At 44.3% G+C, this 16,926-nt stretch overlaps 1 protein-coding gene across 3 annotated transcripts in view; it reads right to left on the bottom strand.

Moving 5' to 3' along the window:
- The window catches only part of WDR17 (WD repeat domain 17), an 84,966-nt gene that overhangs the window by 11,046 nt on the left and 56,994 nt on the right, over positions 1-16,926 (bottom strand). For all 3 annotated transcript variants that reach the window (XM_075258447.1, XM_075258449.1, XM_075258454.1), the window contains exons 18-22: positions 14,794-14,858; positions 4,081-4,213; positions 2,453-2,541; positions 2,228-2,327; positions 969-1,108 (exon numbers count right to left, since the gene is read on the bottom strand). In XM_075258447.1, coding sequence (XP_075114548.1) covers positions 969-1,108; positions 2,228-2,327; positions 2,453-2,541; positions 4,081-4,213; positions 14,794-14,858 — 527 coding nt within the window. The remainder of the gene's footprint in view (positions 1-968; positions 1,109-2,227; positions 2,328-2,452; positions 2,542-4,080; positions 4,214-14,793; positions 14,859-16,926) is intronic.

Genomic DNA, 16,926 nt, shown 5'->3' with positions numbered 1-16,926 from the left:
TTTGCCAGCTGGTGTTCGACTCGAATCGAACATCTCGAACAGCCTGATATCCGATCGAACATGTGCTCAATCGAACGCTGTTCGCTGATCTCTAATTACAATGTATAACAGGAATCAGTCACAGCTTTACTAAATTTAAGAAACACTTTATATCTCTCTTGTTTTACAAATAACATAGCCCACACATATAGTTGTATCGCTATCACTTGTCTTATTCGGGTTGTAACTACCTGAATGTATCAATCTTTCTTTTATGCTCCATCTTTCTAAAAAAAAAAATTGTCCAACAGCTATTCCTCCTGACCCCTTAAATACACATTCATACTCAGCTCTGCTAAGCACATATGTGTTCTCAAGAGTTGTTGTAACTTATCTCCCAAGAAATAGGTCATGTAGAAATCCAACATTCACAGCCTTCTTTCCCAGACATTACCCATACTCCTTACATGGTCAAACACATGACATGCTGTCAAACACAAAACATCATATATCATTGGTACTGTACACAGGACCAAATGTATTCTCTGCAAAATAATATAAACCTGTACATATATATATATATATATATATATATATTAGATTGAAATATACTATATAAAAGAGTGGTAGTTTCTGCTTTTCAATGCAAGCCTATGGTTATGTTAAAGTACCTGCTACTGAAAATTGCTAAACAATTTCTGCAAGAAAATTGCATTGTTTCAGTCCCCTGTAGACAATCTCCTATTAAGCCTCCACATTACAATAAAATGTATTAATGCCTCAGATTCTGCATAGGTGACCCATTGCTTTTCAGCACAGGTTCTTGACAGTATATAGAAAGGGGGTTCACATATTTAGCCTTGCAGTCCCACTCCTTGTGGAGCAGCTTATAGGAATAGTAACAATAAAGTGTAATAATGTAATAAAAATGTGAATGGCTCACAGCCTGCTCTAGATCACTAAGGTCACAGTCCATGTGTAATACATACCATGTGGTTACAGTCATGCACTTTCTTGCAAGGAGCTCTAGTGCATATTGAGTTGCTTGTGCTGCACCCTCTCCAATAACTGTGCCCACGCATACTGCCAGTTCCAACTCATTCCCACGGATGAGGTTGGCCATGGCTAGCTTGAATAAAGCAAAAAGACATTTAATTCACTTATATTTATTAAACCTGCATTATATTGCATATATTAAGATTCTTCTGGCAGTAGGCTTGTCCTACTGATGTAAAAAATATAGGACCCAATACACCCTTGTGTAACCACTGTTTGGGCATACATAGAAAATTATATAATATTACTTATTTAAAAGAGTAATGCCATGAAAACTATTTAACCTCTTGTCCATAGGATAAAAATGAATGACTGATCAGTTGAGTGTCTCGTGCAGCTTCTATGGCTGGTTAGCCACCACATCCATGGCTAGAGCGAGCAGGATGCCTATTCTTACATCTTCCTGCTTTGATTTCTATCTCCAAGTCTGGAAACAGTTGGATACAGATTCAGGATGGCCAAAAATCTCCATGTGAACCCTAAACCCTGTGTTAACCACAATGTTAAGTTTGCAAGTGGCTTCTAATGCCATCTGCACAAAATCTAATTTCTTTAAAGGTTGCTTAAAAGTAGAGGTAAAGGTGGCCATACATCTTAAACAACTATTGGACCAACACTTGCTTTACAGACAGCTACTCATCCCCAAACCCCCCCTGCACATGCAGGCTTGGTTCAACCAATGCATGTGTTCTTAAAGGGGATCAGTTATGTTGCAATCCAACATGACATGCTTATTTTCCCCAACATCTGCCACTGGGAGAAAGATGGCACACCATCCCTAAACAGATATTGGCCAATCCCTAATATGTAAGGCCATCTTAAAGCTGTGCTCACTAGCATCATAAACTAAAGCACATTGTTGCCTCTGATTTATTTTGTGAATAATACTATTAGCATCCCGCTCCTTTACTCCTTCAGTAACACAATGCAGGCAGTCATTCCAGTCATGAGGACGTTACTTTCAGTGCTTCCGCCTTTCCCTATTACCCAGTTTATTGCTATTTATTGGGGATAAATAAAAAAGTATATTAGGAAATTTACAATACAAATTCTTCAAGGTGGCGCCCCACTTTAGCTTTCGTCCTGGTGAAATGACTTAAGAATGAGATGGGACTTCTTTTACTGTGTGTGTTGAATACAAGACTGCACAATTTCCTTATTACTGGATCCTAACTACATTATAAAAACTTACTTCAATGTTATCTACAGCTAGGTGACAGCAAGCAGCAAGCACAGCCCGACCATCCTGGAAGTACCACTCTGCCAGTTCTGCACTGACTCGATGAAGAAGTCTGCACAGATAATAGGAACACTTAGGAAAAAAACTCAACGTCAATATATTCTCCTGGAAAGTCACCTTCCAAGAAATACACGAAATACAGAAAATTCTCTCTCAATTGCTCAGCTCAAGACTTACTCATTGTAGTCTTCTATGTTGTTTCCATCAGTAGGAGAGATGGTACTGACTGTAGCGTGATTGGACTGGATATTTCCTTCACAAGCTGCCTAGAAGTAAATAAGCCAGTTAAGTAGTAGAAGAAATACAAAGAATATGGGGTTACGTCTTTCATGGTTGAACACTAAAAACAAAGGACCTCTGTGAAAGAAAAGTTTATGGGCCCCCTCTCTATGAATACTGGCAATTCCTACGCACCACGTATAGTCCTCTGTCCGTCTATGTAGTCACCAAACTTAACTAAACCTATACAAGGCACCAGAGATTCTTATTTCATAAGATGTTTATTGTCTTCACATCATAAAAAGTTACACAAAAATAATACTAAAACCCTGGATATTTTATGAGGCCAGCAGGGTGCTAACCATTCACTATCATGGCTTTCCGAAAATCCTTCGCGGGTGTACCAATCTTACGTTAATTGGGAGACATAGATGGGTTTAACCAAAAACAAAAAAGAAGAGACACCGAGTGGCCCATAGTGTAGTTGGATAGATTAAACAGAACAGGGATAGAGATAGGAAAATATCTCACCTTGTAGGGTGGTGAAGGTGGTCACAACTCCTCACTGCACTTAGGGACCAGTTGGTTAGAGGGTCCCTTTCTCTAAGTGGGATGTAGCATCAAAGCTCTTCACACCTCATGGGTGTATATAGGAATGGCTAGAAGGACCGGTACACAGACGGGGTCGTCAATGTAGTAGAAAAGGAACTGCGCTCCCACCATATGGTTTAGTAAAAGACTTTATTGGCGGTAGGTTTAGACACAATACATTTCGAGCCTAAAAATCGCCCTTCATCAGGTGTAATAACTCTCAATCGCTGGGCCAGATGCGTGGGGAGTTATTGTACCTGATGAAGGGCAATTTTTAGGCCCGAAACGCGTTGTCAAAACCTATCGCCAATAAATTCTTTTAACTAAACCATATGGTTGGAGCGCAGTTCCTTTTCTACTACATTGACAACCCCCGTCTGTGTACTGGTCCTTCTAGCCATTCATAGATGGGTATAAGAGACTATAAGTATAGTACTGTACATGTCACCTAGTAGATTGTTGGGGCAATGAATCCCTACTCTGTAGCTGTACAAGTTCAGACGTTGTGGCAGATTTACCAGTGCTATGAAGTTAGGGCTAATTTTGGGTGGAGTCAGAGTTGGAAAACAGTTACCAACTCCAGTTATAAAATAAAATGATTAATTATTTAAAATTGTATAATACAATTATTAATATTGTGTAATAAATTTGTTGCATATTTCATAAGAATTCAGTCACTAGCGTTTTTGTGAATTGGAGGAGTTTTGCAGCTTCTGTCTGACCATTACCAGCCATTTATAAAGTTGCAGTTGGAATAGGAGTCAGAGTCGATGAGAATGCTTTGGCCTACTGATGCCACAGTCCTGAGATTTCCTTACCTTGTCTAAGATTTAGACAGCATAAACTGAGATTAGACAGCAAAGTGTCTGATAAATTTGTAGTATCTCAGGACTGTTGGCCAATTAGTTGGTTTAATTTCTGAAAGAATTTTGTGTCCCATCCCATTATTTTCCACCATGACATGATGACTCCAGGTATATGGAAGATTGTATTACCTGTGCCACAAGTAAAGCCTCTTTAAGTTGCCCTCTTGAAGTAAAGAAATTGACAAGCTTTTTCACATCGCCAGTGGCTATACAGTATGGAATCACATCATCATTTTCCTCCTCAATAAGTTGACTTGCTCTTCTAAAATGAAAAAATGAGACAATTTATCATTTACGATGACAGATCAAACTCAAAGACGCCAATTGTTGATGTATTGATGTTTGATGTTTCTTTACGTGCTTCACTAGAATTCCTCCAAGTACTCCTCACTTCAAAACATACCTTCTTCACTATGTGCTATCTCACTCCATCTATTTTTATGTAGGCCTCTTATTTTATAACATTTAAATTATATTTTACTTAATATTACATCACATGTCTGTGCTGTAGCGACAGAAGGATGGGAGAAGATCATAGACACAAATGTAAGGAGAAAGCAGGAGTAGAGGAGGTGCATATAGTGCTGTATCATATAACGTCCTTTTGTATTATTAGTAGAGATGAGCGAGTACTGTTCGGATCAGCCGATCCGAACAGCACGCTCGCATAGAAATGAATGGATGTAGCCGGCACGTGGGGGGTTAAGTGGCCGGCCGCCGTCAAAGTGGAAGTACCAGGTGCATCCATTCATTTCTATGGAGCGTGCTGTTCGGATCGGTTGATCCGAACAGTACTCGCTCATCTCTAATTATTAGTACTTAGAAATAGAGATGAGCGAACACTAAAATGTTCGAGGTTCGAAATTCGATTCGAACAGCCGCTCAATGTTCGTGTGTTCGAACGGGTTTCGAACCCCATTATAGTCTATGGGGAACAGATACTCGTTAAGGAGGAAACCCAAATCCGTGTCTGGAGGGTCACCAAGTCCACTATGACACCCCAGGAAATGATGCCAACACCTCTGGAATGACACTGGGACAGCAGGGGAAGCATGTCTGGGGGCATCTAACACACCAAAGACCCTCTATTACCCCAACATCACAGCCTAACAACTACACACTTTACACACTCAATACCACCTCTCTGACAGTAGGAAAACACCTTGAAACATGTGTATTTGGCACTTGCAGTGAGGAGAGCTTGTCACCAGCAGTGAATTTGGCCCTTGTAGTAAGTTGAGGTTGGCACCAACATTTGTTTTGAAAATCAGGGTGGATTGAGCCTCTAACCAGCAGAGTTTGGGCAAATTCATGGTGGAGGGAGCCTCTAAACACCCCAGTTTGGGCAAATTCATGGTGGAGGGAGCCTCTAAAAACCCCAGTTTGGACCAATTCATGGTGGAGGGAGCCTCTAACCAGCCCAGTTTGGGCAAATTCATGGTGGAGGGAGCCTCTAAAAAACCCAGTTTGGACCAATTCATGGTGGAGGGAGCCTCTAACCAGCCCAGTTTGGGCAAATTCATGGTGGAGGGAGCCTCTAACCAGCCCAGTTTGGACCAATTAATGGTGGAGGGAGCCTCTAACCAGCCCAGTTTGGACCAATTAATGGTGGAGGGAGCCTCTAACCAGCCCAGTTTGGACCAATTCATGGTGGAGGGAGCCTCTAAACAGCCCAGTTTGGGCAAATTCATGGTGGAGGGAGCCTCTAAAAAACCCAGTTTGGACCAATTCATGGTGGAGGGAGCCTCTAACCAGCCCAGTTTGGACCAATTAATGGTGGAGGGAGCCTCTAACCAGCCCAGTTTGGACCAATTAATGGTGGAGGGAGCCTCTAACCAGCCCAGTTTGGACCAATTCATGGTGGAGGGAGCCTCTAACCAGCCCAGTTTGGACCAATTCATGGTGGAGGGAGCCTCTAAACAGCCCAGTTTGGGCAAATTCATGGTGGAGGGAGCCTCTAAAAAACCCAGTTTGGACCAATTCATGGTGGAGGGAGCCTCTAACCAGCCCAGTTTGGACCAATTAATGGTGGAGGGAGCCTCTAACCAGCCCAGTTTGGACCAATTCATGGTGGAGGGAGCCTCTAAACAGCCAAGTTTTGGGAAATTCATGGTGGAGGGAGCCTCTAACCAGCCCAGTTTGGACCAATTCATGGTGGAGGGAGCCTCTAAACAGCCAAGTTTTGGGAAATTCATGGTGGAGGGAGCCTCTAACCAGCCCAGTTTGGACCAATTCATGGTGGAGGGAGCCTCTAAAAAACCCAGTTTGGACCAATTCATGGTGGAGGGAGCCTCTAAAAAACCCAGTTTGGACCAATTCATGGTGGAGGGAGCCTCTAAACAGCCCAGTTTGGGCAAATTCATGGTGGAGGAAGCCTCTAACCAGCCCAGTTTGGACCAATTAATGGTGGAGGGAGCCTCTAAACAGCCCAGTTTGGGCAAATTCATGGTGGAGGGAGCCTCTAACCAGCCCAGTTTGGACCAATTCATGGTGGAGGGAGCCTCTAACCAGCCCAGTTTGGGCAAGTTCATGGTGGAGGGAGCCTCTAAAAAACCCAGCTTGGACCAATTCATGGTGGAGGGAGCCTCTAACCAGCCCAGTTTGGGCAAATTCATGGTGGAGGGAGCCTCTAAAAAACCCAGTTTGGACCAATTCATGGTGGAGGGAGCCTCTAAACAGCCCAGTTTGGGCAAATTCATGGTGGAGGGAGCCTCTAACCAGCCCAGTTTGGACCAATTAATGGTGGAGGGAGCCTCTAAACAGCCCAGTTTGGACCAATTAATGGTGGAGGGAGCCTCTAACCAGCCCAGTTTGGACCAATTAATGGTGGAGGGAGCCTCTAACCAGCCCAGTTTGGACCAATTAATGGTGGAGGGAGCCTCTAACCACCCCAGTTTGGACCAATTAATGGTGGAGGGAGCCTCTAACCAGCCCAGTTTGGACCAATTCATGGTGGAGGGAGCCTCTAAAAAACCCAGTTTGGACCAATTCATGGTGGAGGGAGCCTCTAAACAGCCCAGTTTGGGCAAATTCACGGTGGAGGGAGCCTCTAAACAGCCCAGTTTGGGCAAATTCATGGTGGAGGGAGCCTCTAACCAGCAGAGTTGGTGGAAATCAGGGTGGAGGGAGCCTCTAACCAGCAGAGTTGGGGGAAATCAGGGTGGAGGGAGCCTAGTATTAGCAGAATTGTGCAACGCTTATGGTGGATGAGTATGAGGATGCGGAGGAATTGGAGAGGTTGAGTACAGACATGGAGTTTCATGTTGGGGTGCTTTACACAGGTGGGAACAAAAATGACGGCTCTACCCAGTGGTGGTTCATTTTTATCAAAGTGAGCCGGTCGGCACTCTCAGCTGACAGACGGGTGCGCTTGTCAGTGATGATGCCACCGGCTGCACTGAACACCCTCTCAGATAGGACGCTGGCGGCAGGACAGGACAGCACCTCCAAGGCATATAGGGCAAGTTCAAGCCACAGGTCCAACTTCGACACCCAATACGTGTAGGGCGCAGAGGGGTCGGAGAGGACAGGGCTGTGGTCGGAAAGGTATTCCCGCAACATGCGCCTATACTTCTCACGCCTGGTGACACTAGGACCCTCCGTGGCGGCACTTTGGCGAGGGGGTGCCATCAAGGTGTCCCAGACCTTAGACAGTGTGCCCCTCGTTTGTGTGGACCGGTGAGAACTTGGTTGCCTACTGGAGGAACTGCCCTCCCTGCCGCCAACGTCACATGCTGGAAACATCTCCATCATATTCTGCACCAATTGCCTGTGGCAAGCATTGATGCGATTGGCCCTCCCCTCTACCGGAATAAAAGACGAGATGTTGTTTTTATACCGGGGGTCAAGGATAGCAAAGATCCAGTACTGGTTGTCCTCCATGATTTTGACAATACGCTTGTCGGTTGTAAAGCACCCCAACATGAACTCAGCCATGTCTGCCACAGTGTTAGTTGGCATGACTCCTCTGGCCCCACCGGAAAGTTCAATCTCCATTTCCTCCTCATCCTCCATGTCTACCCATCCGCGCTGCAACAATGGGACGATTCGAAGTTGCCCGGAAGCCTCCTGTATCACCATCACATCATCGGACAACTCTTCTTCCTCCTCCTCCTCCTCCTCCTCCTCCATTAAACGCAGTGAAGCGGACAGATGTGTGGACCTACTCTCCAGCTGTGACGGATCGGATGCTATCCCTAACTCCTCTGTGTGATCTGAGTTATCCCTGATGTCAATCAGGGATTCTCTCAGAACACACAAGAGCGGGATTGTAAGGCTCACCATCGCATCCTCAGAGCTCACCCTCCTTGTGGACTCCTCAAAGACCCGTAGGATGTCACAAAGGTCTCTCATCCATGGCCATTCATGGATGTGAAACTGAGGCAGCTGACTTTGTGGCACCCTAGGGTTTTGTAGCTGGTATTCCATCAAAGGTCTCTGCTGCTCAACCACTCTATTCAACATCTGAAACGTTGAGTTCCAGCGTGTGGGGACGTCGCACAAAAGCCGGTGTTGTGGCACATGCAGGCGTTGCTGGAGAGATTTTAAGCTAGCAGCGGCTACTGTCGACTTGCGAAAGTGGGCGCACATGCGCCGCACTTTCACCAGTAGCTCTGGAACATTGGGGTAGCTCTTTAGGAAACGTTGCACCACTAGGTTGAAGACGTGGGCCAGGCATGGAACATGTTGGAGTCCGGCAAGCTCCAGAGCTGCTACCAGGTTCCGGCCGTTATCACAAACGACCATGCCTGGGCCCAGGTGCAGCGGCTCAAACCATATTGCCGTCTCATCGAGGAGGGCATCCCTCACCTCGGAGGCAGTGTGCTGTCTGTCCCCCAAGCTGATCAGCTTCAGCACAGCCTGCTGACGTCTACCAACGCCAGTGCTGCAACGTTTCCAACTCGTAGCTGGGGTCAATCTAACAGCGGAGGAGGAGGCGGTGGCGGAGGAGGAGGCGGTGGCGGAGGAGGAGGCGGTAGAGGAGGAGGAGGAGGGGGGTGTTCTTCTCGTGTCCCTGCCAGGAATGTTAGGCGGGGAGACGAGGTACACCGGGCCAGTTTGGGAAGCAGTCCCAGCCTCAACTACATTCACCCAGTGTGCCGTCAGTGAAATGTAGCGTCCCTGTCCGCATGCACTTGTCCACGCGTCGGTGGTCAAGTGGACCTTTGTGCAAAGCGCGGAACTAAGGGCCCGCCTGATGTTGAGTGACACGTGCTGGTGCAAGGCGGGGACGGCACACCGGGAGAAGTAGTGACGGCTAGGGACGGCATAGCGAGGTGCCGCAGTTGCCATCAGGTCCAGGAAGGCGGGAGTTTCAACAAGCCGGAACGCCAACATCTCCTGGGCCAGCAGTTTAGCGATGTTGGCGTTCAAGGCTTGCGCGTGTGGGTGGTTAGCAGTGTATTTCTGCCGCCGCTCCAATGTCTGAGAGATGGTGGGTTGTTGTAAAGAAACGCCTGATGGTGCCTTTGATGGTGCAGGAGAAGGAGATAAGACAGGACCAGGGGAGGATGAGGTAGAAGTCAACAAAGTGGCGGAGGCAGATGAAGTGGTGTCCTGGCTCGTCCTCTGGAGTGCATCGCCAGCACAGTCAGCAGTGGCAGTGGCAGAGGCAGAGGCAGTGGCAGAGGCAGTGGCAGTGGCGTGAACGGCAGGCGGCCTTTGTCCTGCCGTTGCTGCCTGCCACTGATTCCAGTGCTTGGATTCCAAATGACGGCGCATTGAAGTGGTGGACAGGTTGCTCTTCTCAGAGCCCCTAATCAATTTCGAGAGGCAAATTGTGCAGACAACACTATATCTGTCCTCGGCGCATTCCTTGAAAAAACTCCACACCTTCGAGAAACGTGCCCTCGAGGTGGGAGTTTTTCGGGGCTGGGTACGAACTGGAACATCTTGGGAGATTCCGGGTGTGGCCTGGCTTCGCCTAAGCTGCTGACCTCTGCCTCTGCCTCTAGCTACCCTTTTTGGTGCTGCACCTGCCTCAACATCCACACTACTTTCCCCGCTTGACATCCCCCCTGTCCAGGTCGGGTCAGTGTCCTCATCATCCACCACTTCCTCTTCCAACTCCTGTCTCATCTCCTCCTCCCGCACAATGCGCCGGTCAACTGGATGCCCTGACGGCAACTGCGTCACATCATCGTCGATGAGGGTGGGTTGCTGGTCATCCACCACCAAATCGAACGGAGATGGAGGAGACTCTAGTGTTTGAGCATCTGGACACAGATGCTCCTCTGTTAGGTTCGTGGAATCGTGACGTGGAGAGGCAGGTTGAGGGACAATGAAAGGAGCGGAGAACAGCTCTGGGGAGCAGGGACAGTTTGGGTTATTGTTCTGTAAAGCTTCGGAATTTTGGGAGGAAGGAAGACAAGACTGTTGGGTAATAGGAGGAGAGGAGGCAGAGTCTGACTGGCTGCTGGACAATGTGCTGTAAGCGTTCTCTGACAGCCATTGCAAGACCTGTTCCTGGTTCTCGGGCCTACTAAGGTTTGTACCCTGCAGTTTAGTTAATGTGGCAAGCAACCCTGGCACTGTGGAGTGGCGCAATGCTTGCTGCCCCACAGGAGTAGGCACGGGACGCCCTGTGGCTTCACTGCTACCTTGCTCCCCAGAACCATTCCCCCGACCTCGCCCACGGCCTCGTCCACGTCCCTTTCCGGGAGCCTTGCGCATTTTGAATTCCTAGTTAGAAATTGGCACTGTATACCAGTAGTAAAAATTGTGGGTGCACGTAACCCCAATATATTCTTTGAATTCCCAGTCAGACAATGGCACTGTATACCAGTAGTAAAAATTGTGGGTGCACGTAACCCCAATATATTCTTTGAATTCCCAGTCAGAAACTGGCACTATATGGCAGTAGCAAGAAATGAGGGTATTTGTATTCCCAATATACTCTTTGAATTCCCAGTCAGACAATGGCACTGTATACCAGTAGTAAAAATTGTGGGTGCACGTAACCCCAATATATTCTTTGAATTCCCAGTCAGAAACTGGCACTATATGGCAGTAGCAAGAAATGAGGGTATTTGTATTCCCAATATACTCTTTGAATTCCCAGTCAGACAATGGCACTGTATACCAGTAGTAAAAATTGTGGGTGCACGTAACCCCAATATATTCTTTGAATTACCAGTCAGAAACTGGCACTATATGGCAGTAGCAAGAAATGAGGGTATTTATAACCCCAATATATTCTTTGAATTCCCAGTCAGACAATGGCACTGTATACCAGTAGTAAAAATTGTGGGTGCACGTAACCCCAATATATTCTTTGAATTACCAGTCAGAAACTGGCACTATATGGCAGTAGCAAGAAATGAGGGTATTTGTATTCCCAATATACTCTTTGAATTCCCAGTCAGACAATGGCACTGTATACCAGTAGTAAAAATTGTGGGTGCACGTAACCCCAATATATTCTTTGAATTACCAGTCAGACACTGGCACTATATGGCAGTAGCAAGAAATGAGGGTATTTGTATTCCCAATATACTCTTTGAATTCCCAGTCAGACAATGGCACTGTATACCAGTAGTAAAAATTGTGGGTGCACGTAACCCCAATATATTCTTTGAATTACCAGTCAGACACTGGCACTATATGGCAGTAGCAAGAAATGAGGGTATTTGTATTCCCAATATACTCTTTGAATTCCCAGTCAGACAATGGCACTGTATACCAGTAGTAAAAATTGTGGGTGCACGTAACCCCAATATATTCTTTGAATTCCCAGTCAGACAATGGCACTGTATACCAGTAGTAAAAATTGTGGGTGCACGTAACCCCAATATATTCTTTGAATTCCCAGTCAGAAACTGGCACTATATGGCAGTAGCAAGAAATGAGGGTATTTGTATTCCCAATATACTCTTTGAATTCCCAGTCAGACAATGGCACTGTATACCAGTAGTAAAAATTGTGGGTGCACGTAACCCCAATATATTCTTTGAATTACCAGTCAGAAACTGGCACTATATGGCAGTAGCAAGAAATGAGGGTATTTATAACCCCAATATATTCTTTGAATTCCCAGTCAGACAATGGCACTGTATACCAGTAGTAAAAATTGTGGGTGCACGTAACCCCAATATATTCTTTGAATTACCAGTCAGAAACTGGCACTATATGGCAGTAGCAAGAAAATGAGGGTATTTGTATTCCCAATATACTCTTTGAATTCCCAGTCAGACAATGGCACTGTATACCAGTAGTAAAAATTGTGGGTGCACGTAACCCCAATATATTCTTTGAATTCCCAGTCAGAAACTGGCACTATATGGCAGTAGCAAGAAATGAGGGTATTTGTATTCCCAATATACTCTTTGAATTCCCAGTCAGACAATGGCACTGTATACCAGTAGTAAAAATTGTGGGTGCACGTAACCCCAATATATTCTTTGAATTCCCAGTCAGAAACTGGCACTATATGGCAGTAGCAAGAAATGAGGGTATTTGTATTCCCAATATACTCTTTGAATTCCCAGTCAGACAATGGCACTGTATACCAGTAGTAAAAATTGTGGGTGCACGTAACCCCAATATATTCTTTGAATTCCCAGTCAGAAACTGGCACTATATGGCAGTAGCAAGAAATGAGGGTATTTGTATTCCCAATATACTCTTTGAATTCCCAGTCAGACAATGGCACTGTATACCAGTAGTAAAAATTGTGGGTGCACGTAACCCCAATATATTCTTTGAATTACCAGTCAGAAACTGGCACTATATGGCAGTAGCAAGAAATGAGGGTATTTATAACCCCAATATATTCTTTGAATTCCCAGTCAGACAATGGCACTGTATACCAGTAGTAAAAATTGTGGGTGCACGTAACCCCAATATATTCTTTGAATTACCAGTCAGAAACTGGCACTATATGGCAGTAGCAAGAAATGAGGGTATTTGTATTCCCAATATACTCTTTGAATTCCCAGTCAGACAATGGCACTGTATACCAGTAGTAAAAATTGTGGGTGCACGTAACCCCAATATATTCTTTGAATTACCAGTCAGACACTGGCACTATATGGCAGTAGCAAGAAATGAGGGTATTTGTATTCCCAATATACTCTTTGAATTCCCAGTCAGACAATGGCACTGTATACCAGTAGTAAAAATTGTGGGTGCACGTAACCCCAATATATTCTTTGAATTCCCAGTCAGACAATGGCACTATATGGCAGTAGCAAGAAATGAGGGTATTTGTATTCCCAATATATTCTTTGAATTCCCAGTCAGACAATGGCACTGTATACCAGTAGTAAAAATTGTGGGTGCACGTAACCCCAATATATTCTTTGAATTCCCAGTCAGAAACTGGCACTATATGGCAGTAGCAAGAAATGAGGGTATTTGTATTCCCAATATACTCTTTGAATTCCCAGTCAGACAATGGCACTGTATACCAGTAGTAAAAATTGTGGGTGCACGTAACCCCAATATATTCTTTGAATTCCCAGTCAGAAACTGGCACTATATGGCAGTAGCAAGAAATGAGGGTATTTGTATTCCCAATATACTCTTTGAATTCCCAGTCAGACAATGGCACTGTATACCAGTAGTAAAAATTGTGGGTGCACGTAACCCCAATATATTCTTTGAATTACCAGTCAGAAACTGGCACTATATGGCAGTAGCAAGAAATGAGGGTATTTATAACCCCAATATATTCTTTGAATTCCCAGTCAGACAATGGCACTGTATACCAGTAGTAAAAATTGTGGGTGCACGTAACCCCAATATATTCTTTGAATTCCCAGTCAGACACTGGCACTATATGGCAGTAGCAAGAAATGAGGGTATTTGTATTCCCAATATATTCTTTGAATTCCCAGTCAGACAATGGCACTGTATACCAGTAGTAAAAATTGTGGGTGCACGTAACCCCAATATATTCTTTGAATTCCCAGTCAGACACTGGCACTGTATACCAGTAGTAAAAATTGTGGGTGCACGTAACCCCAATATATTCTTTGAATTCCCAGTCAGACACTGGCACTATATGGCAGTAGCAAGAAATGAGGGTATTTGTATTCCCAATATATTCTTTGAATTCCCAGTCAGACAATGGCACTGTATACCAGTAGTAAAAATTGTGGGTGTATATAGCCCCAATTCTATTGCTAGGGGACTTGCAGGGTATTTCTGGGGTGAAGGTGGGGGGGCACACCGTTGGAACGGGTATCGGGGTATATATCGGGTATACGGGAATACACTGACAGTGTATTCCATTCAGGATCCTGGGAAAGCTGGGTTGCGGCGATTGAGCCCGTCAGTGCCACGTTACACTGACAAGCTTCTCCCTGGAATTTAGCTCTTATAAGAGCTGTTGGTTGTCTTCTCCTTCCTATCCTAGCCTGTCCCTGCCTACCCAGAATCTAAGCCCTAGCTAGCTGGACGGAAACCTCCGTCCTCGGTGAATTGCAAGCTCAGAATGACGCGAAGCTGGGCGTCGCTGTTCTTTTAAATTAGAGGTCACATGTTTTCGGCAGCCAATGGGTTTTGCCTACTTTTTTCAACGTCACCGGTGTCGTAGTTCCTGTCCCACCTACCCTGCGCTGTTATTGGAGCAAAAAAGGCGCCAGGGAAGGTGGGAGGGGAATCGAGTAATGGCGCACTTTACCACGCGGTGTTCGATTCGATTCGAACATGCCGAACAGCCTAATATCCGATCGAACATGAGTTCGATAGAACACTGTTCGCTCATCTCTACTTAGAAATTCTTGAATTAATATTTATGAAACTCCCTTGTGGCAATAAATAAACTGTGCTGTGCTAGTAATATGGGTTAATAGTAGTCCATACTAAAATCATGATCAACGCTCCTAGTAATTTACTCACCTTTGCATTAATTTTTTCCAATATTTCATAGAAACACCTGGAGCCACTGATAATGCTTTATCCCACTATAAATAAAGAAATACAAGATATTAGCGCAACCGGTTAATAACTGCATTCATTAGCAATACAATACAATCTATGTCAAGTCTCAATGGTGTCATGATACAATATATTTATATATTATAAAATATATTTTATTATAAAAATATATTATTTATATGTTTCAACACTTATACCCTTGAATTTTTAACATATACATTATACAAAGATTCACTATAATAGGACATTTTAGTAAAGAAAAATCCTCTATGTACGAGTACACATTTAGTTTCTTCAACTTAAAATAACATTCATACTGTATAGAGGGTACATTTAGATTAACAAACTCTTAGGCCTCATGCACTTGACTGAGTGTGCATACGATGTGGGGTCGCGTTAACAGTGGAATGAACTCAGATGATACTCGAAATGACATTCAAGTGCATTTCGAGATGCACTTGTGAAGTTTACAATAATGTAATGTTTGAAAAAACATTGTTATCCTTAAAGCTGAATGCTAGATATAGTTGGTTATGCTTGAAACTGGTATAATGTTATATGATAAGATGGCGTCTGTATCCAGGATGGGCGCAAGAAAAACAAATGCTTGGCTTGCTGCCACAAGACATCTCCTAAGGTTACCACACAGGACTGAGAGTAGCTGGCTCTACATGGCACTGCTCAAACTTTTTCTGTTTGACTGAGATGTATCATACCAATCAGGAATGAATATGAAACTTACGTTGTTGTTATATCACTTCCTTTATCTGTTACTATTTAATTCTGTGGTCTCAATAAAAAGTGCGTCAGTATACATTTTAGCTGAGAGAAGAATGAATACAACACATAGAGTGATGTGACTTCTTTACCGCCTGGCACTCAGCCTTATTAATTAGGACGACGACAGTTACCCGAGATTATTGGTCAATTAGTCATAAATGCGACTATGACCTTATCACACTCACCTCTACACGGGCTTCTGTTTCATTCTGTTCCGATGACTCGGATCAGGATAGGACCTGCTCATCAGAACAGAATGAATCAGAAGTCCACATAGAAGTGAATGCTACTTGGGATGCACCCAGATATCACTGCAAGTACATACTGCCGCAAACTTGGCCCTATTTCAGAAGCACACTCCGTCAAATTCATGGGGCCTAAGTATGTGGAGTAATATGTTAGAAGAAAGTATAGCGTATGACCTGTCCATGTTTTTGGATACTCTTACATACATTTGTGATATGACACTTGATGCATAGCTTCTATTATACAGTCCTATGAAAAAGTTTGGGCACCCCTATTAATCTTAATCATTTTTAGTTCTAAATATTTTGGTATTTGCAACAGCCATTTCAGTTTGATATATCTAATAACTGATGGACACAGTAATATTTCAGGATTGAAATGAGGTTTATTGTACTAACAGAAAATGCGCAATATGCATTAAACCAAAATTTGACCGGTGGAAAAGTATGGGCACCCTTATCATTTTATTGATTTGAATACTCCTAACTACTTTTTACTGACTTACTGAAGCACAAAATTGGTTTTGTAACCTCAGTGAGCTTTGAACTTCATAGCCAGGTGTATCCAATCATGAGAAAAGGTATTTAAGGTGGCCAATTGCAAGTTGTTCTACTATTTGAATCTCCTCTGAAGAGTGGCATCATGGGCTACTCAAAACAACTCTCAAATGATCTGAAAACAAAGATTGTTCAACATAGTTGTTCAGCGGAAGGATACAAAAAGCTGTCTCAGAGATTTAACCTGTCAGTTTCCACTGTGAGGAACATAGTAAGGAAATGGAAGACCACAGGGACAGTTCTTGTTAAGCCCAGAAGTGGCAGGCCAAGAAAAATATCAGAAAGGCAGAGAAGAAGAATGGTGAGAACAGTCAAGGACAATCCACAGACCACCTCCAAAGAGCTGCAGCATCATCTTGCTGCAGATGGTGTCACTGTGCATCGGTCAACTATACAGCGCACTTTGCACAAATAGAAGCTGTATGGGAGAGTGATGAGAAAGAAGCCGTTTCTGCACGTACGCCACAAATAGAGTTGCCTGAGGTATGAAAAAGCACATTTGGACAAGGCA

The sequence above is a fragment of the Leptodactylus fuscus genome, chromosome 1 (genome assembly GCF_031893055.1).
Source record: "Leptodactylus fuscus isolate aLepFus1 chromosome 1, aLepFus1.hap2, whole genome shotgun sequence".
Classification (NCBI taxonomy): Eukaryota; Metazoa; Chordata; class Amphibia; order Anura; family Leptodactylidae; genus Leptodactylus; species Leptodactylus fuscus.
The sequence above is the reverse complement of the archived record's forward strand: the minus strand, read 5'-3'. Positions and strand labels throughout refer to the sequence as shown.